Raw genomic sequence first — 25069 nt, 5'->3', positions numbered from 1 at the left:
CCGACTGGAGAGCTATTAAGTTTGGGCTTGGCCTTTACTGATGCTGGGGAACTACAAGTGCAATTGTGAAAAGACAGCTCTATCTTTGATCTAGATTGTCCTTTAAAGCTGAACTCTGGGTGGTCTAAAAATCTTTCCTTGCAGTAGGGCTGCGCTTGCAGTGCAAGGGTTAATTGCTTGTTTAGGTCTAGGAGACTTGGTAAAGCACCTGATCCTTTTGCTTCTACAGGCTACTCTGTGCTGCTAGACTGGTCCCCAGATCATCTTCTCTACTATGCTCCAACGGTCTAAGATCCTCTGACCTCATCAAGACTGATGCAGGGACCACAGCCCGTTGGACATGGGGATGTCAAGGGACAAAGGATGGAGGAGCATCGTCTGCCGGTGGAGCAGAGAATCGGGTAGGTAAAACTTGTAAGGTGGGCTTTGTGGTTGGCTGTAGTCTCTAACCCCGCTCCTGCCTAGTAGAACTCTGCCCTCCCCTGCTAAAGTCAATCAAACCCTCTTCCATCTTGTGACCCACTTCATGCCAGAGGCCTCTACACGACATTCCCAGCCATTGACTTTTACATTCCCAAAGGAAGGAATGTCCACACCTAAAAGTAGTTTGGCTGCACTTTACTGATGGAAGGTAGGATATGGTATAACATTCACCTCACATTGACATACAATATAGAGTCACTTGACGTTACACAGTCAGTCACATTTAATAGATGGTCTGCCGTAATCACGTGAAAGCATATTCAGCACCCTTAGCAGCCATCTCCCTTACAGTCTCTCCTCCTCTCAGGGTCATTAGTACTCACAGGACTGTAGTCACCTCCTCGCTAGGTACATCTCTCTCGGCACACAAAGAACTCTTGACCTGGCCTAAAAGGCCTTTTGCAATCTACCCTAACTTCCATAAGGGACAGAAAGACTACAGTTGGCTCTTCTTGAGTACAGGCCTACTACTTCCGGCCTCCTGCCCTGTCCAGGGCCTACATGTGCTGGTTACATTCACAGGTAAGGGGTGTTTAGCTCCCATGCCACAAGTGCCTACCTGACTTATATATGGGTGCTCACTCTCCCCTGACATCACTGCAGGAGGGCTCTACCCATGGGCGTCCGCAGAACTTTTTTCAGGGGGGGGCATCATTTTAAGGTCACCCATGCTCCGCCCCTTTTTAACAATGTCATGAAGGGGAGGGGCTTAGTCATTATACTTATTTTGAGTATTTATTTTTAAAAAGCAAAAAGCAGCATTTATTTTTTAAGCATTTGTTAACCTTAAAATAAATAAATAGATCCTGTTCCCTTAAAGCATGTTATACAGCACAGTGCTTTGTTGTGCAACTAGGCCCCTTCTTTCACCTAAAATACCTGGCTGATCCTGCCTGGCTATGTCCTCCCCTCTGTAAACTGACCACGGTATACCATGGCTGCTGAGCCCTGACACTGTGGTCAGTTTATGTGTCTCTATCATCAGCAGCCCTCCTGTCCTTCTCTGTCCTCTCTCCCCCTCTCTTCCTGCCTGTCAGCTCCTGTGTTAGTGCCTGCCCCCCCCCCCCCTGCTGCTGTAGTTTCATATCCTATCTACAGTCTGTTTAATAATCCTGTTTGCCTCTGTGTCTGTGTTTTTTATAAAAATAAGCCATGCTTTAAAAGTTTTCAGAGCGCCACTTGCCGCTCACGTGACTTGCCGCCCCTCTCCTCCTCTCCCCCTCCCCTCCCGAAGGATATCAGTGAGGGATCCTCTGCCCCGCCTGCTGCAGGCAGCTGTCAGGCGGGGGGAGGAGAGAGCCGACAGGTAATGTGAGCGGCGCTTGGCCCACTTGAAAGGGCAAGTTGAGATTCCAGGGGGGGGGGGGCATTTGCCCCCCCTTGCCCCTACCTGCGGATGCCCATGGCTCTACCTAAAAGAGGGCCTAACACCTGATGACAATGTCTGCTGTAACCAGATACTACTAGTGGCAAAATGGCTAACTGCACCTATCTACAAACAGATTTTTCATCTCCTAGACATAAACAAGCAGGTAACTAAGTGTTTTTAGGTTTTCTTGAGTTGGGTTTTATGTCATGCCTCCACTCCCCTAGATTGTCCCCGATCCAGTAATCTTCACTGAGCAGCTTTATGGAGAGATTTACCCATAATGACTTCCCCCTATGGAGATGCAGATGTGCAAGAGAAATTTGAACACATTTGAAAGAAAGGCTGGGGTGCTCCAGGCAGGGCTGTACAGTGATGATCACTTGAACAGTTATTGTTTGTTCGACATTATAAAGAATGTATCGTGGAATACTTTATAATGGTTGCAGCATTTGAATAGAACTACCTTATAAGAAGCCGCACAATGCCTTGCGTGGCATCGGTACTTTCAGAGACACATGGAACAAGTCTGTAAATCAGGAGTTTTGACGTCACCAAATGCATACTTGTTATGACAGGTTTCCTTTAATCTCTGACAGAAATATAATCCTGCAAACCCATCACTCTGCAGTCATCCAGTTATCGGTGGACTCACCTGTGAAGGCAATGGCGGCTCTGTGAGGAGGCTGACCCCTACTACTACCGCCACTGTCAGTGCACACAGAACGATAGCGAAGTGAAGGTAGTGAACATCCTTTAGTATAGATGGCCGCTCATCATGAACACCACAGCGAGGTATGGGGTACACAAACTCCAATATCATCCGAGCCAGACCCACCACCAGGCCAATCATTAGGCCCCAGAATGCTCCCTGTGAAGAAAGACACAGGAAAACATTAGATACCGTATTCAGTTCCTTGAACTTGGGATGTTATTTTCAAGGGTTTCTCCGTGTTAACAAAACCCTGAGGAAAGCAGAGTGAAAAAGTAAATTTATTTATACAGATATTTTCACCAGAGCTAAAAGAGCGATATCTGAGGAGATATAAAGGAGGGGGGGGGGGGGAGCAATGCTGTTATGACTTCTGTTACCTGGAAGGCATAGTTGCCAAGTGTGCCAGATCCTGGAATTTTGGAGGCTGTCCTGCAGTGTCTGTGCCCGCGACTGTCCTACAGTGTCTGTGCCTGCAACTGTCCGGCAGGTTCTAGGATGCTTGACAACAATGCAGAGTTCCTGAGTTCCAGGACTCAGAGCAGATATAAAGCTGATATCGTCAGCTGGATTGATCTGCATTCGACACTATAAGTGTGGACCTGGCTCAGAAACCATCAGGGAGAGAGGCAGATTTGTGGGTGCTCAGGTAACTGAATACACTGAATGCCAATGAAGGGGGGTTTACTATTACAACCACTAGCCACCAATAAATGGGGGCATGTCATAGTACTGCCACTGACTACTAATGAAAGGGGGGCATGAAATAATACTGCCACTGACCACCAGTGAAAGGTGGGCATACAATTGTTCTGCCACTGACCACTAATGAAAAGGGGGTATATTATAGGACTGCCAACAAAAGGAGGGCAATAAAATATTACTGCCACTGACCACCAATGTAGGTGGGCATATAACAGAACAAACACTGACCACCAATGAAAGGGGGGCATACAATACTACCACTGACCACCAAAGAAAGGGGCATATAATAGTACTGCCACTAACGACCAGTAAAAGGAATACACTGACCACCAATGAAAGCGGGGCTTTAATATCACAGATTCTGGTAGTTATTATTGCATTCACTGGCATCAATGCTAAGAGTTTTCCATTGTGGCTACTGTAAGGTGCCCAGATTTTTTAAATTAAATCCAGGGACATATTTCTATTTTTTTTTATTGGCAAATGGCACAGGACTGCATAATACACAGAGCGCTGGGTACAGAACTGCATAATACACAGAGCGCTGGGCACAGGACTACATAATACACAGAGCGCTGGGCACAGGACTACATAATGCACAGAGTGCTGGGCACAGGACTACATAATACACAGAGCGCTGGGCACAGGACTACATTATACACAGAGTGCTGGGCACAGGACTACTGAATACACAGAGCGCTGGGCACAGGACTACATAATACACAGAACGCTGGGCACAGGACTACATAATATACAGAGAGCTGGGCACAGGACTACATAATAGCAGACCATATTTTGTCTAATACATAACAAAAAAAAAAGGGGGAAGGATGGTACGCTGTAAGCAAATCACCATGAAATGACACCCACTTTATTGACCATGTCCAAAGGTGGCAGGCAGAGTGCCAACTTTTTTAAAGATGTCCCTTCAAATTATTTTCAAACGTTGACAACTATGGGAAGGGCATCTTATGATTTTTAGCTCTTCAACAGCTGGAGGGCCGGATTTTGCTCAGTCTTGCTCAGAAACCTCCCTGACGTGGCAGACGGCGCCATTTTTCATGTTTAGGTTTTAGTCTTTTACGTGTTACTGTAATTATGATTGAGATATCTTTCTTACACGGCAGATTAATATCCAAACTGGAAAAGCTTTCTCTTGGCTTATTATGAACAACAATAGCTAGAATGACACAGAGATGTGGCCACTCCTCGAGCCTGTCATTATTAGTTCTAAAAAGTGATTTTCCTGTCATTAACCACCCAAATCCCATTCATTGTGGTCGATTAACCTATTCCCTTGAGCAGGTACAATAAGCACACATTGTGTTGGATAGGCGTATCTTGTGGCATAATGTATATATGTATGCATGAAAGCAATATTAAATGTTATTTAAATGCAACTAGTATAAGTACCCTAATCTGGTATCGGCTTCTGCCAACCCCTGTACAGCAGATCTCAGACTGGGAGATGGAGGGGCATAACTGGTGGTGACACGAAAAATGCTATCTTGCACCATGTACTGCATTCTTGGGTTCTGGATAACATGCTAAACAATACACAAAAAACAGCAGCGATGCAATGTGAGTTTTACCTGCTCGTTGGTTCTCTTCCAAAACACTGCCAGGACAAAGACAGCTGTGACAGGTGGGGCCAGGTAGCTGGTGATGGATTGGATGTAAACATACAGCTGACCACTGTTGGCGTTCTGCAGGATAGGGATCCAGACGACGCTCACTATAACAAGGACAACTGTCACTATCCTGTAGAGATAGAAACAGAATGCATTTTTAGTATTTGTTTGAACAGTGCCTGGTCCTTACTAGCAATAACCGGATAAGATCCATGGACTGAGCATTTCTAGGAAGTATTTAGGATTCAAAGATTTGTCTCTGGTGGTTTGTAGTACTAGGGATGTTATGCCAGGTTCAGATAGGTGAGCAGATCATGGCTTTGCCCATGCTGATTAGGATATCAGTGTTGTTGGCTCCCTCAGTATTTTTAAAATGAATCTGCACATATCAGAAGCACTCAACATTTCCCTCTCAGAAGTAGAGCAAGCCCATCTCAAGAATGTCATTTCTAATGCTGGATACACTACTTCATGAAATAATTGGGAATCCATAGTTCTACCAACCTATCTACACTTTTTGAATGCAATTACCTCTGCTTATTACAGTCCACCAAACAACACCTAACATTCTGGTTGACTAAGAAACATATTCAGTTTGGACCATTTTGCCCTATTTCTTCATTTAGTTCAGACAGTACTTATCTACAGTATGTACCCCATGCCTTCTTCAAAACTTAACACATCCTGTTTCTCCGAATATATCTGGGCACGTTTTTCTGCTTGTAAAATACAATATTCCAGCAAAGCGTAAACAATCCTTGGGATTGGGTCTACCACATATTGAACTAAAATTATCTTATACAAAAAAGGGTACCAACAATGGTTTGGGACTTTATATGCCACTAAAACACTGAAAAATTAGGCAAAGGAGTATGTAAAATACAATTTTATTACATAAAGAAAACCAACAATAACTACATACACATAATTATATATATCCAGCAGACAACTGGATATGCATAAGGTTTAAACTTGCATGCAAGGACAGACCAGTATCCATACAGAAGACTCCTAGGCACCATTGGTGGAGAGAACCGGATAGGACCCTACGCGTTTCGGGTGTAAAAACCCTTCTTCAGGGGTCAATCAAAGTTCAATGCACTAACTGTACCAAAGGAAGTCCTCCTATAGAGATAACTGGGCTGTCAATTAAAACGGTGTTAACCGAAAGAGGAGTGTCAGTTCTCCCTTAAACATGATTCACTGAGAAAGAGAACAGTGTAGAAGATGGCTGATAAACGGCAAGACCGTGGGCGACACAGTGATCCACCATTGCTCCTAAACGGTCCTTGATAGGTATGTAGGCCGGTATGGCGTACCTGTCATAGATAAATATTTCTCGTGGCTAGAGGTAGGCGAAGTATAATAGGAGTATCAGTCCAAGACGTGGATTGTTCCTGCGTCTTGTCTATGAGGGAGAAGACAGCCTCTGCAATTATCTTATAATTCAGCCCTGCTAAGTCTCATAATTGATTAATTGAACCACACAAACTATGGGTCTCTATGAAATGTATCCTGACCCGCATCCCAGTTACCTCTCTTCCATAGATTTTGCCTTGTCGTCAAGAACCTTCCAATATGTGTGACCTCTTTAGATATGGTCAGGGATTCTTAACTCCATCACCAGAAAATATCTTCTTATATTTGACCCATAACCCCAATATTAGGCAATACAGAGCTTTCCTCCAGGATGCACTATGCCTATCTTTGTTGACAAATGGACACCCTCTCACCCATCTAACAAGTGCTCTGCCATGGAGGTTTGAAACCACTCCAAGACTTGCTTCCCTGGGCTTCGGTATTTTCAGTTACCAAACCTTTATGATTATATTTAAAAGCAGCACTCCCTAACTCGAGGCCCTTTGTATAGGGGCATTGGATACTTCACACATATCCCACCTTTATAACAAATGTCCAATGCATACATTCCCTACACCCACATGCTATACTAAAGATTGGGAAAGGAAGCTAGAACACACTTTCCTTGGGACCGACTGGGGTAGAGCCTTGACACATTTCACAAGTATTGCCAATTCATTTTCAAATATATACCGGTAATTTTAAATTAATAACCCTATCGTATTACATAGTAAGGCCTCTTTCACACGGAGTGGACCGTATTTCGATCCGCTCCGGCACTTTTTTTTTTTTTTACGGACACGGATGACACTTGTGTCATCCAGTCCAAATGTCCGCATATCATCCCATCCGTTTGCGGATGATATACGGACATAATGTATGACAATGGGATTGCGGATGTCAGCGGATGACACAGCTGACATCCGATTTTGCGTCCTTTCCGTTTTTTAAACGGAAGAAAAATAGGGTTCTGTTCCGTTCCAAAAAACGGAACAGAACTGAAAGGACGCAAATCGGATGTCAGCGGATGGTCATCCGCTGACATCCGCAATCCCATTGACATGCATTATGTCCATATATCACCCGCAAACGGATGGGGTGATATACGGACATAAGGAACGCCCGTGTGAAAGAGGCCTTAGTCGGGTTGGAAAACTAGTTCAACCAATAAGTATTGCTGCCTATTTACGTTACATTGGATTTTTCACTCTCTCTTCAATCAATATTGGAGATGCATTAAGGAAGTAGTAACTATACTACACATCTGGTAGTCCTGCCGGCTCATCGACCAATTTGGACCTCAATTTCTGAGCTCTACCAACAAGTCAAAGGCTCACCCCATCTCTGAGCTTCCCCTTCTATCTATCATTCTTGAATCCAAAGGAATTGATTTACTAAAGGAAAATGGACTGAGCTTAGTAAATAAGCAGGAGCGCTGCTGACTTCCATCCTCCAATCATGTGCAAGCAAAAATGCTGTTTTTTTATTTTCCTTGCAAATGATTAGGTATTCTTTGCTAAGTGAAAATGTACCTCATTTACTAAGCTTTAGAGCAACTGCTTTTGCAAAGTGAAACTGCACTGCAAAGTGCACAGTCTATTTGCCTTTAGAAAATCAACCCCATTGTGTCAGCATGCTAGGTCATTTTAAGATTTTTCTTATTAACAGCTAGAGCCCTTGTTTTGAGATAATCAAGTTCCCCAATAACTACATGCCTGCTGAGTGGATAGCAGAATTCAACCAATTAATGAGGATGTAAGAGCTCACTACCCTCCTACAAGGCAAGACCAGAAGTTATTCGCTGTTTTGAGTGCTTGGATCGCTTACCTACACTCAGGGCACCATCAAACCTACCTTGGATAATAGCGACCAATTGATCACCTCTTGCATTACAATAGTCTCAATGGAGGAGGGAAGGCTTTGAGCAGAAGCCCCATTACCTCCTTTCACTCCCCTCCTCCCCCTGCCTTATGTTTTCCCAACTCTATCTGTGTCCTCTATCTTTTCATCTCAAGTGTGGTTCCATCTCTTTTTCTTCTCCCACACATTGCGCACCAAGCCTTGGCAACATAATCCCATTTAATCATAACATACACCACTGGGATGATGGGTAATGCTATATCCACTTTGTCTTTCTTTAGGATAACAATGCATACAGTAAGTGCATTATCCATTGGTTGACATGTCCTTCTGTAATATTCATGCCATGGTGGAGTGCAATGGGAGTCATGTGTGTCACTTGTTTCTTTTCTCCAGTCTGTACCTTGCAAATTTTTAAATCTCAATAAAAACAGTTTAAAAACATATATCAGGTGTCCACTAAGAGATATTGGGGTGACATTAATGAAAATGTTCCTGCAATCATCATCACTAGCAATCTTAGTAAAAAAAAGATTACAATCCTACAAATTACTCTCTTACTATAATACACCTCAGCTTAAAAAAGCTTAGCTGATTGGTGCCCATTAGACATCTTGGTAAAGCAACCATGTGGAACAGTCCTACAAATGGCTAAAAAAAAGCTAAAAAAATACTACAGCTGAAAAAAGCTAAAAACCGCTGAAAAACACTACTGCAAAAAAGCTGAAAAACTCCTTCTACAGCTACAGCTTTCTACTGGCATTTTAATAACGTCCAATATGCATGAGGCCTAAAAGGGGCGGAAAACAAATGCACGCCACACTTTTCAGATATTTATTTGTAAAATAATTTGAAAATCATTTATCATTTTCCTTTCACTTCACAATTCTGTGCCACTTTGTGTTGGTCTATCATATAAAATCCCAATAAAATACATTTATGTTTTTGGTTGTAACGTGACAAACTGTGGAAATGTTCAAGCAGTATGAATATTTTTTCAAGGCACTATACTAACAATCGAGTTTGTGAGAAGGAATCAGCAGCGGGGCCCTAACCTGGTTTCCCCTGTAAAGCAAACAAGTGTAACATGGCCAATGGCCCTTAGTATGAGGAAAGGAAGTTTTTATTGCTTCTGTATGCATTGTGGGCACCAGCAGCCATTGCAGATGGTGTAATCTGGTTTCTTGGTGGACAAGCAAAGATGCATTTGCTCCAAACTAACATTTGTTTCAACAAACTAAGTGTGGAAACTTTTTGAAGACCCCCTGTATATATTTAGAGCAATCACCATAAAATGTATACATAATTAAACTTCCCACTTTATCCTAGCTATTCTTTTATTAGTATACTCGCTTGTGGAGAATCTGCAGTGCAATGGTCATGCATCAATTTGTAAATGCCATGAATGGAGAGAAATGTTGGGACGATGTAATACCAGCATGCTTGTGCAGGAGTTTCAGCATTTGTGGCCAGTCAGTGGCTAAAAAAGATTGAAGGGAACCTGGAAAAAGACCAGAGAACTTTAGTGACAGATGGAGTAAGAAGGCAAACAGACAGGACAGTCTGCCATAATGTTCAAGCAAGCTGGGCACACACTGGTATCCAAGAAAGTTGCAGGAGGAGGCTTTAGGTCATTCTCACCTAGACGAGAATGGCAATGGGTGGAGGTCAGGTCTATCATGAATAAAAACATATTTATTTTTTTAAATGGGGGCTCTTTTTGTCTTGTGGCAGAGGAAGGGATTGGGATTGTGGAAGGTAAATTTCTAGAGTGAAGGTCTAAGGCTGGGTTCACACGTATGCCAAATGGATGCAGGGTTCCCCTAATTCATGTCATAACGTAAGGTTATTGTAAGGTTAACGTAAGGTACCGGGATAAGCCACCTAGAGATGATGTTGTTTTCTATAAGACTAAGGTAAGGTAAGGTTAACGTAAGGTACCAGGATAAGCCACCTAGAGATGATGTTGTTTTCTATAAGACTAAGATGATAGACCTACACTAAAACAGTTACTGTCACAATTACTATGCATCACTGCTAAGTAGAAAGCAGAGCCTCCTTATGTAATAAGCAAATATGAATGCTCCCATCTATATATATATATAATTAAAACTTAAAAACAGAATGAGTTTGTTTTTAAAGACAATATACATAGCTAAGATTAGATTTATACAGAAGGTTGAAAGAGGACATTGGTTATTTTACTGACAAGTCAACTACGAACAATATGATGTTCCTCCTACTCAGGGGTCAGGAACAGGTCAATCACGTTCTACCCGTTGATCACAGTCATGTGATGGGTAGATGGCAACCCTGCCACCTTACCACCCACGCTCTACAGCAAAAACTGCTTCACATAGCACTACCAGCAACACACGGCCTCCCAATTATCTCTCACTTTGGCAGGGATAGCCAACACAGTGCTGCTTCCATTGGCTGCAACTATTGACACACAGCTTGTCATGCACTATTGCCTGACAAAGATATTTATTGGGGACATTGCAGCGAATGATCATCGTCCCTCATAACCTCTCAAACCATAGGGAACCATACTATTCCAGGAATGAGCATTAATATGCCAATCACAGGCCCTGAACTCAAAGAATGCAAACTCAACACCTATACCCTGTAAACCTTGGCATTTCCAATCAAATGATGTTTTTAAGTCAAATAAAAGGTTTTACACTATTTGGAGATCTCCATTTGTTTTTCTGGATTATGGTGGTGTTATGATCAGCTTGAAGGAAAGAGGAATCTAATAGTGAACCAGAGCTCCATATAAAAGTGCACCTTCTCTTTTTTCCAGAAAAAAAAGATCGCAGTACTTTTGGTGAGTCAACCCAAGGAAGAAGAGCACAAAGGTGGTGGAGTTCATACTCTTTTATATTATGCTTTAATTGTACTTTTTTCCCCAGCCAGCAAATTTAAAATGTGGCCTAATAGCCAGCACTCAGGAAAAAATAAAGACCCCTGGTGTACATCCTCTTTTAAAGTCCATGTGATGAAACGCATCGAAGAAGTAATGTCAGATGCTGGAACCGGACGTTCGGTATCCTCCATATATGTTTGCGTTGACTGTTCTTGGTGACATAATGATTGGAATTTGACCTATGTAAGCGCATGTTTAGTAGAATAAAGAGGTGTGTTATAATTTGCTACACTATGGAGTGGGCCTTTTGCTTGCTTTTATGAGAGCTAAAGGAGTTATCCAGGAGTTTGGTGAACGCTTAGAGCAGACACCTTCTGGACTTTCTGCATAGCACATCCTGCCTTACTTGGCCCATTAACATCCAAAGGTCTTATCAGTCAGTGAGAATCCATTTGGAACAAAATTTTCTGCACAGTGAATTAATGGTGGGAAGAAGTTACATTACTTTACTGTGGACACTTTTTTATTGCATTTATTTGCACTAGTGTATACATGAGGACTATTTTTGGATGTATTATGAGTTTGCACAGATATCATTTTTCACATGTTTATTATTAGATATGGATTTACTAGTTTAGTTTTATTGGTTTTGTAGCACTAGTATTGTGTGTTGGTCAGTGATTTAAATGTTAAAGCAAAAGAGTTAGCATGACAGCCAGACTACAAATTCCACTTAAACCCTCTTAAGCCAAAGTTTTGTTTATACATTCGGCCCATGTGTACAGCAGCCGGTCCGGCTTCTATTGAAGGGGCATGCCAGAAAAAGGTCTTCTGATCGGCATCTGATCAGCACTCTCAGCCAATGACTGAGAGTGTTGAATGGGGTGTTCTGGCGGGGGCCTATCCCCCTATCAGAACATAATAGCTCAGCGGGGGGGGGGGGATCACTGTGCTAACATCGCAAAGTTAGTACATAGGCTCCTCCCAAACTCTCCAGTTTTTTTTCCATTAAACCCACTTGGTGTACCAGGCTTTAAGATGGCCATACACGTCCCAACGTGCGATCAATCAATCATAGGTATGAGTGATCGTAAGCAACAATACATCATTGATTACAAGATCAAATTTTGTATTTGTATCTCGATTGGTTATTGGACACAGAAATAGATTATTGGAGTTAATGTGAAATGAGAAAATCAAATGGTCATATATTTATATTGTTATGTAAATCTGCCATTAATTTGTAGTCCCCCATTTCATTATTTTATTTATAGGCTACAAAGCAATCAACTAGGCCAGAAAATTAGGAGCAGATATGTGACATATGATATAGGCCAGGCTGTAATGTATGTGTACTCTACAGGTAAATAGAGATAGGTGATAGCTGTGGCCTTTTCACAGCTAGTACAAATACAGAGGAATGAGGTGTGCACTCGTACAGGATTACACTCAGTGAGAACTTGGCAGGAATCACATAATGCTGCAAACGTCATTCAGTAATATCACCGTAACGTACTTGTTACAGGAGAGACATGAGAACATGGTGCTGAGCAGTGTATGTACAGCTGTATATGGCGTTCCTGGACAAAGAAACATTCATTTATATACAAGTGTTCCGGCACCAGGCTCAAACATTTCTTATATTGTGTGATCACACCCTAGAAACACTGAAAGGATCCTTCACTCGGATTAAAGAAGTCTTCCATTAAAGGGAAACTGATATTTTTGAAGCAAACTACCTACAGCTGGCTTCCTTCAGCAAATGCTAGATGCTTGGCTGTTCTGCTGACATTCTGTAATCACTAGGAATGAGCAGAGAGTTTTCTGTAAAATATCCCAATCCACCTATTACCTTGAAAAAGTAGCAGTGACATCATTGTGCTCTACATAGCCTGTTCAAAGAGCAGATCTGTGGGAGAGACCTAGCAGGCCCCACCCACTACAGACAGCCTGCAGAGAATGACATAAGGGGGTGGAGACAAGACCAGTCACCCTGCACAAGCAGAGAGATCAGCAATGAGCGGTCTTTATTACAGGAAGTTCCTTCACATGGATAAAGTCTGACATACAGTAGGATTATTGCACAGATCTGGAAGAAATATACACAGTACACCACGATTCAAGGAAGAATACACATGATGAATGTATTCAGATGTTTGCTAATGGTTCAGCTTTAAAAGGCTATGTCAATGGGCTTTGAGTTTTTGTCGATAATATGTTTCAGATGTTTCTGAGATCATTCAGAATTCACTGATAAGGGCATTTGACCTGCAGTTAATCTCATTCTTACCTGCATTTGACTTATTTCAAGCAGGTTTTGTATTGCCATAGACATGTACACTATATTGTCAAAAGTATTGGGACACCTGCTTTTAAACACGCATGAACTTTAATGGCATCCCAGTCTGTAGTGTTCAAGATTGAATTGACCCACCCTTTGCAGCTATAACAGCTTCAACTCTTCTGGGAAGGCTGTCCACAAGGTTTAGGAGTGTGTTTATGGGAAAGTTTGACCATTCTTCCAGAAGCGCATTCCCATAGACACACTCCTAAACCTTGTGGACAGCCTTCCCAGAAGAGCTGAAGCTGTTATAGCTGCAAAGGGTGGGCCAACTCAATATTGAACCCTACAGACTAAGACTGGGATGCCATTAAAGTTTATTTGCGTGTAACGGCAGGCGTCCCAATACTTTTGACAATATAGTGTATGTCTATGGTAATGGCTAATATAGACTATAATCTTGCCTCCCACCCGTGGCCTCTAATGTATTTCAATGAAAAGGTGAAAGTTCAGTGACATCTTCCGATTTTTACTAACTTGTCGGTGAAATGAAAACTCACTTATTCCAGTATTCAGATACAAAGGTCCTCCAGTTGTGGGGGTACTGGCTCTATCTCCTGCCCTATTCCCTACCCTGTGACCACAACCCTACAATAGGGTCTAAACTAGGGTATAGGCCTAGGTTCTTGTCAAGCATAATCTGTCTATGGCATACTTTGTTTTTAATTAAATCCAGCCAACAGCACATGCCACATGTAGAACAATTATCAAGGCTTGGCACCGAACACAAAGCCACAGGACAAGCCCCATCAGAAAGAACCTGCCGGAATAAGTCAAGCTCCCTTAAATGTGAAAAATAAATAAATACACTTTTATTGATACAAGATCCAGGCTCTCTGGGCAGGGTTATTTGTCCTAAAGGGACCTTGTTGGGATGCCAGGCTTCTGTGCTGCCAAGCTGATATCCCAGCCTGCCATGTGCTGCCTTCTAAAAGGGAAAAGTAGAGGAGAACTTCCGAAGTAAACTCAAGCTATGTGCACATGTAGCTTTTGTTCCTCAATGTGCACTGCAACTGCCCCACATACTCCAGGGTAAATTTGCTGCTGAATATAAGTGTAATTCTTAGTGGGGGGGGAATCGCAGCTGGATGGAACTGCACTGTGTGTAACTGCAAGTTCAAGTCCACAACATGGCTGAAAGGGCATTGGAACTTCACCCCAAAAATCAATTTGTCCCACTGCCCTCTACGATAGCCCCTCCACCCCACGCTTCCACTAACAGATTAAAAACCTTTTATTTTTATTTACCTTATAGTTTTTATTTATATATTTATTTTCACTTGCTTTTTCACTCTCCCCCCTTCCCCTGCCTCTATACCTGCCTAGGCAAGAATTACATGCCCCTGTCAGACCTGGCAGGGGATTGTTGCAAGAACCCAAAAATTAAAGCCAGCTCCTGATAACAAATAGGAGAAAAGATGGCGGTACAGTCCAGGCATGTGGCAGCGAAGCAGGGGAATCCATAGAAACAACGCTGAATTTGCTGGGTATCTGCTTATGCAACAAACTGCACAGCTTTCACTAAAGCTGAATAATGCCTTTTCTATAGGTGCAGGCCATTTATATATCTCATGAAGCCGGACCTGAAAACTCCCAGGACATTGCCAAGAAAGGCCTAGCTCTGTGATGACGAAACTTGGTACCCCAGATGTTTTGGAACTACATTTCTCATGATGCTCAACTACACTGCAGAGTGCATAAGCATCATGAGAAATGTAGTTCCCAAACATCTGGGGTGCCAAGATTCGCCATCACTGGCCTAGCTATTAATTTAGTACTGTACATAAATGGCCTACACCTATAGCAAGGGCATCATTTCATTTTGGTCAAAGCTGAACAGATTTTCCGGTATCTGCATAGGCGGTTTTTTGGCAAAGGTGTACTAACCCCTTTCAAAATCAACTGAGCCGGGTGGAAAATGATTGGCTGAACAGTAACTGTATTGAGGCAACCACAGGTGCAGTGGCTGTCTGAATACAATAACCAGAAGTGGGGATTTTTCCATCTACGCTGTTAGTATGGATGAGGAAATCAACCGATTTGTCAAGCTGTGTCTTTATTATCCCTAAAAGTCTTCCTTGCTAACAAAGGAGCAGTATCTTCTTATTCCCCTAAAGACCTAAACTGACCATACGCCTGCAGTTTTTTGTTAAAAAAAAAAAAAAATTATATATATATATATATATATATATATATATATATATATATATATATATATACACACAGTATATATATACGCAGTATCTTACAAAAATTAGTACACTCCTCATATTTTTGTAAATATTTTATTCTATCTTTTCATGTGACAACACTGAAGAAATGACACTTTGCTACAATGTAAATTAGTGAGTGTACAGCTTGTATAAGACCCCGTTCACATACAGGCGACGCTACTTGCCGGGGGCGACCTGTGAAGTTGCGGTGCACAGCGTGCACGGCGACCTCGGCACGACATGCACGGACTTCATATCATTGAAGTCTATGCAGGTCGCCTCCAGGTCGCCCCAAAGTAGTACAGGACCCTTTTTCTAAGTCGGAGCGACTTGTGTCGCTCCTATTAGAACGGGTCCTGTGCTAATCTATGGCAGGCGACCCACCGCGACTTGTCAGGCGACCAAGTTGCCTGACAAGTCGCGCTAGTGTGAACCGGGTCTAACAGTGTAAATTTGCTGTCCCCTCAAAAAACTCACACAGCCATTAATGTCTAAACCGCTGGCAACAACAGTGAGTACACCCCTAATTGAAAATGTCTAAATTGGGCCCAATTAGCCATTTTCCTTCCCCGGTGTCATGTGACTTGTTAGTGTTACAAGGTCTCAGGTGTGAATGGGGAGCAGGTGTGTTAAATTTGGTATTATCGCTCTTATTCAACGTGGCCCCTTATGGCAAAGAACTCTCTGAGGATATGAATTGTTGCTCTACATAAAGATTGCCTAGGCTATAGAAAGTTTTCCAAGACCCTGAAACTTAGCTGCAGCACGGTGGCCAAGACCACACATCGGTTTACCAGGACAGATTCCACTCAGAACAGGCCTCACCATGGTTGACCAAAGAAGTTGAGTGGACATGCTTAGCGTCATATCCAGGGGTTGTCTTTGGGAAATAGATGTATGAGTGCTGCCAGCATTGCTGCAGAGGTTGAAGGGGAGGGAGGTCAGCCTGTCAGTGCTCAGACCATACGCTGCACACTGCATCAAATTGGTCTGCATGGCTGTCGTCCCAGAAGGAAGCCTCTTTTAAAGATAATGCACAAGAAAGCCCACAAACAGTTTGCTAAAGACAAGCAGACTAAGGACATGGATTACTGGAACCATGTCCTGTGGTCTGATGAGACCAAGATAAACTTATTTGGTTCAGATGGAGTCAAGCGCGTGTGGCGGCAACCAGGTGAGGAGCACAAAGACAAGTGTGTCTTGCCTACAGTCAAGCATGGTGGTGGGAGTGTCATGGTCTGGGGCTGCATGAGTGCTGCCGTCACAGGGGAGCTACAGTTCATTGAGGGAACCATGAATGCCAACATGTACTGTGACATACTGAAGCAGTGCATGATCCCCTCCCTTCCGAGACTGGGCCACAGGTCTGTATTCCAACATGATAATGACCCCAAACATACCTCCACGGCGACCACTGCCTTGCTAAAGAAGCTGAGGGTAAAGGTGATGGACTGGCCAAGCATGTCTCCAGACCTAAACCCTATTGAGCATTGGTGGGGCAACTTCATGGAAGGTGGAGGAGCACAAGGTCTCTAACATCCACCAGCTCCGTGATGTCGTCATGGAGGAGTGGAAGAGGACTCCAGTGTCAACCTGTGAAGCTCTGGTGAATTCAATGCCCCAGTGCAGGAAAATAATGGTGGCCACACAAAATATTGACACTTTGGGCCCAAATTGGACATTTTCACTTAGGGGTGTACTCACTTTTGTTGTCAGCAGTTTAGACATTAATGGCTGTGTGTTGAGATATTTTGAGAGGACATCAAATTTACACTGTTATACAAGCTGTACACCAGTACTTTACATTGTGGCAAAGTGTCATTTCTTCAGTGTTGTCATATGAAAAGATATAATAAATAATTTACAAAAATGTGAGGGGTGTACTCACTTTTGTGAGATACTGTGTATATATATATATATATATATATATATATATACTGTATATATTGTTTTTGGAACACTCGTTCCATTTTCTAATAGTTAGTGGGTTTAAATTGTTGTTAGTTTTTAAAGGAGCAAGATGGCAAATCTTTTCTTAAACTCACAAAACTCTAACCATTGTAATGTGCATGCTTTAGGCAGAAAGGAAACCTGTTTAGTATATCTGGGATTCCATTCAAGTAGCAAGTCTTGACGAAGTTTAAAGGGCTTTTTAACAAAATTAGTTGACTCCATAATGGCAAGATTGAATGCTCTGTCGAACGATTTTTCAGAATCTATGTACAAATGAAAATGTATCTGTGGATGGCCAGCTTTAATTGTAAGCACTCGGATAGAATCATATTATCCCTCAAAAACATAATTGCTGACACAAGGACAACGTCTTTTTCTGCCTCACAGATGCCATAAAATAGGTTGGCATCCTATTAGTGAGTCTCAGCAGGCATTGGAAAAAAATTGAGCTACACAAAAGCGCAACAAAATTTGATTAAAAATTTGAAGGAGCTGGGTGAAAAATGATCATCTGAACAGTGACTTCACCTTAGTCATTGTTTGGCAGTGCCACTTTTTTCAGCAGCTGCATGAATGCTATAGCCGGCAGTGGAGATTCCACCATCCATGCTGTTTGATTTTCTCTCGTTCAGCTCAGAAATCGATTAGTGTATGGATACTCTTTAACTGTGAGCACAGTGACAGCTTCTCATTATCCATCATCACTGGTCAAGTTCTGTATTGTAGCCTATCCAGGTGATCCTGTAATTATCACACTCATTTATCTCTATCCATGACTAGAACAACAGGAAAGGGCCATCTCCTTTGTTTTTTTTTTAAAGATTTTCATGATAATAAAATGACATGCAGAATACAAAAGCAATTTTTAGATAAGATATATATCAAAATAGACAAGGAAGCCTAATTTTGATTCTGTTTATGGGGTCAAGGTGGCACTCTCTTTTAAATTTATTGGTTATGATGCCAGGGCCACCAAGCTGGGTCAGCCTGGTTCTATCTCCTGACAGACAGACATTAATTGAAAGGACTGCGTGAGACAAAAGGGTGAAAACAATTAGAGAGGCGTGCCGCTGTACATTTTAGTGGCTTCCTTTGCCTGGGTGGAATTAAAAACGCTTTAGGATTGTGGGGTGTGCCGCTCTTAGACTGTTTGCTGGCGATTCTGAAGCCAGAATGACATGATGAGTTTCAAGCACCTCCTCGTTTTTATTAATCTTGATGATGGATGCAAATGTAGGTTTTCAGCGGTGTTGTTGTGAAAACCGATGTGTTCCATCTTTCGAAATTCAGGCTGATAAATGTCTGCTGCATTTTTTTTGTGAAAAGCATAAGAACCTCTGTTGAACTTTTATTGGCATCTGTGTCCAGCTGGGGACATTTACTTTATCAATATGTCACACTAGCTATTATCACTGGCACAGAAAGTGAGGACAAATCCTAAATCGTACAGGTGTCACTGGAACAAAAATAGAGAGGAGAAATCTTCCAATGGGGACATACAGTATGTTCTGGTGACAACTGTCACCTTCACTTTGGAGAGATTTCCTCTCACTTCCTGTGGACTCTCCAGGACAGGAAGTAAAGGAAGAAAAAGTAAAGTTTTTTTAGTTTTTAACTTTAGTTCTACTCTAAAAACTTAAAAAAAAAAAACAACTTGTAAGAATTGCAAAAATAAAATACATAGCACTAATAGGACTATAGTGCAGCAGGATGGGGCCCATTTATAGTACTGGAATATAAGCAAAAGGAGAAGGTGCACCAGCCTACTGCATTACCATAAAAGTCTTTCTTGAATAAAACCAAAATCCATTGTACTTACAAGGGTACATGATAAAGCACATGTAAAATTGTTCAGTCCCAACAATGAAAACTTGTCCACCCACCGGGACGTAGCTTACATGTTTCAAGGGCTATGCCCTCTTCATCAATAAAACCAATGGATTTTGATTTTATTCAATAAAAGTTTTTATGGTAGTGCACTAGGTCAGTGGACCTACTTCTTTTGCCTATATTTCAGTATTGGTTTTTCCCAATCTGAACTGGGTAGCAAGGCCAGTGTGGTGTGAGGTATGGAGGTTTCCAGTGGCGTATGTCCTATTTCCCTTCATAAAGATTAAAGAGGAGCCTGCTCTGAGCCTGCACATGGACTTCCAGTCTTGGGATCCTTGCATTTTTGTAGGACTGACAAGGCTGTTTGTTTTGTGTCCATTTATAGTGCTATCCACTCTCTGCTGACCATTCATATAATGCAAGCCAAAGTGTGGAGCCTACTGTGTCGGCATAAAGCAGCAGAGGGAACTCCACGATTGCAGGAGAGACCAGTCACATGATGTTGACAAATTATGTAGCTAAGTTCCCCTGGTCATGTGAGAGCCTGCACATGACAAAATGTTGAAAATGTTAGGCGTATGAATACTTTTTCAAGACACTGTAAATGGATCCCCTTGGGCTATGGCATCATGCATATTACTGCAACATACATTAACATATATAACATGCATTTCTACATTGTGGTTCCATTCATTTTAAATGGCACCTCAAAGCACTAAGGCAACACACTTGGGTTGCAATGTGCCTCAACCTATGGTGGTGCATTGCAGTACACTGCCTTACAAAAAAGGGTCCAATTGTGATGTAAGGTGCACACACCACAAAACTGTAAATGGACCTTTAGTGCCAAAAATCACAAAATATCTGATTCAGCTTATTGGAAAGTGCTTGGGCAATTAGAGTGATCTAAGGATTACATGAGCGTTACGTGAGGAATACTGTATGTGAGCATGGTGGTTTTGTCCTTATGGGACCAATGTTCAATGTCAACTGTGGTTTATTAAAGCAAATACTTTCAAAGCAAACTTGTTCAAACTACACTTATATGAAAAAATGACTAAACAGAGGTTATCTTTAAAGAAAACCGCATATAAAAAGAATTGGGAGATCCAAATATATAGGTGGCAGAAGTCATAGGTAGCTTAAATGTTCTTTGGAAAAAACAAGCTTTGCCTCACTCTCTTGTTTCTCCTAAGCATCACCTTTCACCAACAAAGTGTCCATAATATAAGCTGTATGTTTGGAAAGTGGGAGAGGAGGGGCAAATCTCAAATTTGACCGGTGTACTCAGGGCCGGCCCTACCATGGGTCCTGCTGAGTCCATTAGAACAAGTCGGCACTTTGAGGGGGGCGGCAGGGGCGGCTCTTTAATTAGGCAAACTAGGCGATCGCCTTAAGCCTCGTGCTCATGGGGGCCTCGCAGCCGCCTAGTTTGCCTAATTGAAGAGCCCCCTCTGGGATCTGGAGTTTAACCACCTTGCTCACCCACTCGGCCGGCACCTCTCCCTCCTCCCAGCCAGAAAAAGGACTGCATCACTCAGCTAGGATTGCCGCCCATATGGGCCAGCTACAGACAGACTCTGGAGAGGGCAGGTGAGAGAAGTAGGTGGAGCCACCACAGCACCGTGACCGGAACTTAGCCATAACCTCATCTGCTGCCCACCGGGCACACTGCTGAAGTGGACAGACAACAGGGACACCCACGCCACCACTACATTCTTAGAGCCAGCCAGGCCAGCCAGAGAGCAATCACCCCGGCTTGACTGACTGCAGGTCACAGGTGAGTCCTGATCCGGACACCCTGTCCTCTCCTCCTACCCAGGGGGGAGACTGCATGTGGCCATGGAGATCGCTGGGCTGTATGGGGGATTGATTGTAAATTGTAAAGTTTATTTTAAATGTCATGCTCATGTCATTTGTGGGGGTCTAAGGGGGCTGCCTACAATACCTGGTTGATTGAGGGCCATAGTGCGTTTCCCATGCAGCAGGTGAACACACTATTCTTGGAATCCACTGCATGTGGGTGCCAATGTATTGTTAATGGCAACCCAAATGCAGATTGCAAATGCATTGAGTTTACAGGCTCAAAATCGCATGGTGTCACACTACTTCCTAGTTTGGTGCAGTGTGTTTTTAAAAGTATGCAAACACTACTTTTTCCGCAGTCTGTTACTTTTTGCAGCCCATTCAAATGAATGTACTGTAAAAATGCTCCCCATGGGAAAGTGTGTGTTCCTATGTGTTCCCATGTGATCTTAGTATGAACTGGCCCTTAAACTAGGTTCACACTCCTATGTGTAGTGCAAAATCTGACTTCTTGATAAATTTAATTTTAGTTTTAATTACCATAATACAAATTTTTTTTATGTGGGGGCTTTTTGGTGGGCGTGATTTTTTTTAGGGGGGGGGGGGGGGGCAGACATTAATTTTTTGACCCAGGAAGCACAATGTCTTGGGCCAGCCCTGAGTGTACTTAGTATTTGCCAATGACTTTGGCTGGATCTGGATTCATGTTTTTGACATGATATATATTGGGGGAGCGCTGGACAACAGGGTAGGCAAAATGCAAAAAAGATTCCAACTTTTGGAAGCAGCTCTCTAATGGAGTGCATTAATCATTTTAGGAGCTTCACAAGCCTTGAATGAGTCCAGTAAGAGTTTTTTGATCAAGTAGTAGTAGTAGTATTAGACAAGTATTCAAGAAGCCAATGTGCTTGGGGGGCTCAATATGTCTCCTTCATCAAGGCTTCAATGCTGGCAAGTCTATGACCTGAATCACCAGTTTACTATCCATCTTTCAGTGTAACTATTGTCCAGTATCTTTGTGAAGTTCATTTCCAGCATTTAAGCCCAGATAAAGGGGGAAAGATAAGCCCCTGAAACATGTTGGCTTCTTGACTGCTTGTCTTGAAAAATAAACTCTTACTGGACTTATTCATGTCTTGTGGCGCTCTAACTCTTTTAAATGGATCCATGTTTTGACATGAAGTTTTACCTGTAGTCAAAGGGTTAGTCCATCTTTATCAAAATCTGCCCATGCCAGTAAAGGGCACCAATAGATAAAAATAAAAAAAAAAAATCTGTGCAGCTTTGACTAAAGTTGGATAATACCATAGGTGTTACTTGCCAGGGCCTGGCAGAAAAACACCCAGAGGAGGCATCAATCCGGTCTTGCTGTGCTGCTAGGTTGCAGCTAAGACACTCCCAGCTGTTTCTCCTCTCCTCCACCATCACAGGAGTGAGCTCTCCAACCCCTGCACATGTGCTAGGATTGTCTTAGCAACGCCCTAGCAACAAGGCAAAAGGTGATGATGTCATCTCTGGGAGTTTTTCAGCCTGGTTTGTTGGGGGTACGTTAATATCCTTAACCTATAGCAATGGCATTTTATATTCAACTTTAGTCAAAGCTTCACACTTTGTTTTTTAACCTACAGACGGCCCATATCTGCATATTTTTGGCAAAGGTGGACTACAAAACGTGTCCACACTTGTGACAATATAGTGTAAAGGAAAGGTAACACAAATGATGAGTTCACTTTAACTGAAGTTTCACCAGGTTGATTTCATGTAGTCATGTCACGGGCACTTACTCACTTTGTTTTTCTTCAACCGCAACAGCAATGTTTAATTAAATTCAATTAAAACTGTTATCCAGGTCACTTGGCAGGCGAGCCGGGATCCTGCTAGTACATGGCTGCCATCCTGCAGATTCCTGCTCGAGACTCTGGCGTCAGTGGGCTGGTATAATAACAGAAGCTCTTCTGCAACGCCAGCTACTGGGGAAGACACAACTATGGCAGTGTGTTTTGTAAGCTCTTCAAGTGAGGTCCTCTTACCTTTGGTTTGAGGTTATATGAATACAGGTTTACTGTATTCTTTATTATCATGGAGCTGTATAAGTATTTATACTGTATTTAACCAAGGGTTATCCTACTGTAGTTAAAGCCACATACTCATGGGTGCAGATTTTAAAATCACATCCAGCTGCTGCGCTTTCAACCACCAAAAAAAGTGGACCCAACATCAGATATACTTCCCTGTTAAGTGCATGCATACTAACTAATGTGTTAGTGTAACACTTTTAGGCCTTTATTGCGTCTAACAGAGATTAATGTTTTCCCCTGGCAATGTCTTCATCTGATTATCTGTTTAGAAGGACAGCACCATCATTGTTCAAGCATCATCCATGATCACCATATTTGTCCCAGACAGGGATGTCACAATCATGTAAGTCCTGAGGTTCTGTTCAGGGACTGAGGAAATGCTTATTACTGCCTGCGGAATACTGATGTAGGGTTGGAGATCGCGCTGGACTGACTCAGTCCATTTTAAGTCGATGGTTAGGTGATGGTGGGGGTAGGATGGAAGAGTTCTCTTCTGATGCTTTCTGCCTCACTACACCTGGAAGAAATTAGTTATCCCTTTTTAGGGGCCTATGTAGCAAAAGATGGTAAAGCCAACGCGTTTCGGGGGGAAAGACTCCCCGTTTCTCAGGGCTGAAACTGTTTGTAGATGGTGAACAGGGGAAAATTCCACATGGATATGTCTGTAATACCAGGATCTGGATTGCTCTGAGATAGCTGTGTTGACAGAGGCAGCATCCAGAACCAGGATTTCTCTGAGATAGCAGAATCAGGATTGCTCTAAGATAGAAGGATGCTGCCGCTGTCAACACAGCTATCTCAGAGCAATCCTGATTCTGATACTACAGACATATTCATGGTGGATTTTTCCCTGTTCACCATCTACAAACAGTAGCAGCCCTAAGGAAGGGGGGAGTCATTTCCCCCGAAACATATTGGCTTGATCATCTTTTGCTACTTTCAATAAATGACTACATATTCCACTCTTTTTTTGAAGTTCAATATACATTGGGCCCTCGCTCCTCTCCTACCCCTTGCAGAATACTGATGACATCGTCTTAGCCTAGGCATAGTCACTGACTGCCTGGAGATCAAGGAAGGCTTTCTAAGGTGTATGGCCAGCTTGACCATTCCACACTTCCTTTTCCCATACGAGAGCAGTAGACAGAGTAGAGACATGTTCTGTCACTTATGTTTCCTGTACCCTGCAGTACCCCACACTAATGTAAATGGGCGCTGTGCTGTCATATGTGATACTGCCAATAATCACGTACCTGGGAGTTATTCTGGTGATAGTTACAGTAGATTTGTTTGTTTTCCTGTCACTTGTTGGGTCTGCTGCATGTGATTCCTAGTAAACGGGCCATCGACTATTCTAGCAAGTCTGCTCCAAACGGGCTGAAGTGACCCTGCTATACACCAATCAGCCATAACATTATGACCACTGGCAGGTAAAGTGAATAACATTATTACAATGGCATCTGAAAGTGGGTGGGATATATTAGGCAGCAAGTGAACACGTTGCCCCTGAAGTTGATGTGTTGAAAGCAGAAAACAAATGGGCAAGTGTAAAGATTTAAGCAACTTTGACAAGGGCGAAATGGCAATGGCTAGATGACTGGGGTGAGAACAGCCCCAAAACTGCAGCTCTTGTGGAATGTTCCCAGTCTGCAGTGGTCAGAACCTACCAAAGGTGGTCCAATAAGGTCCAATTGGTAAACCAGTGACAGGGTCATGGGCGGCCAAGGCTTATTGATGTATGTAGGAAGAGAAGGATGACCCATGTAGTCTGATCCAATTGAAGAGCTACTGTAGCTCAGATTTCTGAAAAGTTAATGCTGGCTCCAATAAAAAAGGTGTCAGAACACGAAGTGTATCGCAGTG

The 25069-nt window shown here is 42.7% G+C and overlaps 1 protein-coding gene across 1 annotated transcript in view; it reads right to left on the bottom strand.

The window, feature by feature from the left end:
* Positions 1–25069, bottom strand: part of SLC5A10 (solute carrier family 5 member 10) — a 273294-nt gene that overhangs the window by 18078 nt on the left and 230147 nt on the right. Inside the window, exons 12-13 of the mRNA XM_082260605.1 lie at positions 4859–5027; positions 2505–2720 (exon numbers count right to left, since the gene is read on the bottom strand). Of these exons, the coding sequence (XP_082116731.1) occupies positions 2505–2720; positions 4859–5027 (385 nt within the window). The remainder of the gene's footprint in view (positions 1–2504; positions 2721–4858; positions 5028–25069) is intronic.

Source organism: Pelophylax lessonae (genome assembly GCF_965119305.1).
Source record: "Pelophylax lessonae genome assembly, chromosome: 6".
NCBI classification, from domain to species: Eukaryota; Metazoa; Chordata; class Amphibia; order Anura; family Ranidae; genus Pelophylax; species Pelophylax lessonae.
Note: the sequence above shows the minus strand (reverse complement) of the source record. Positions and strands in the feature narration are given on the sequence as shown.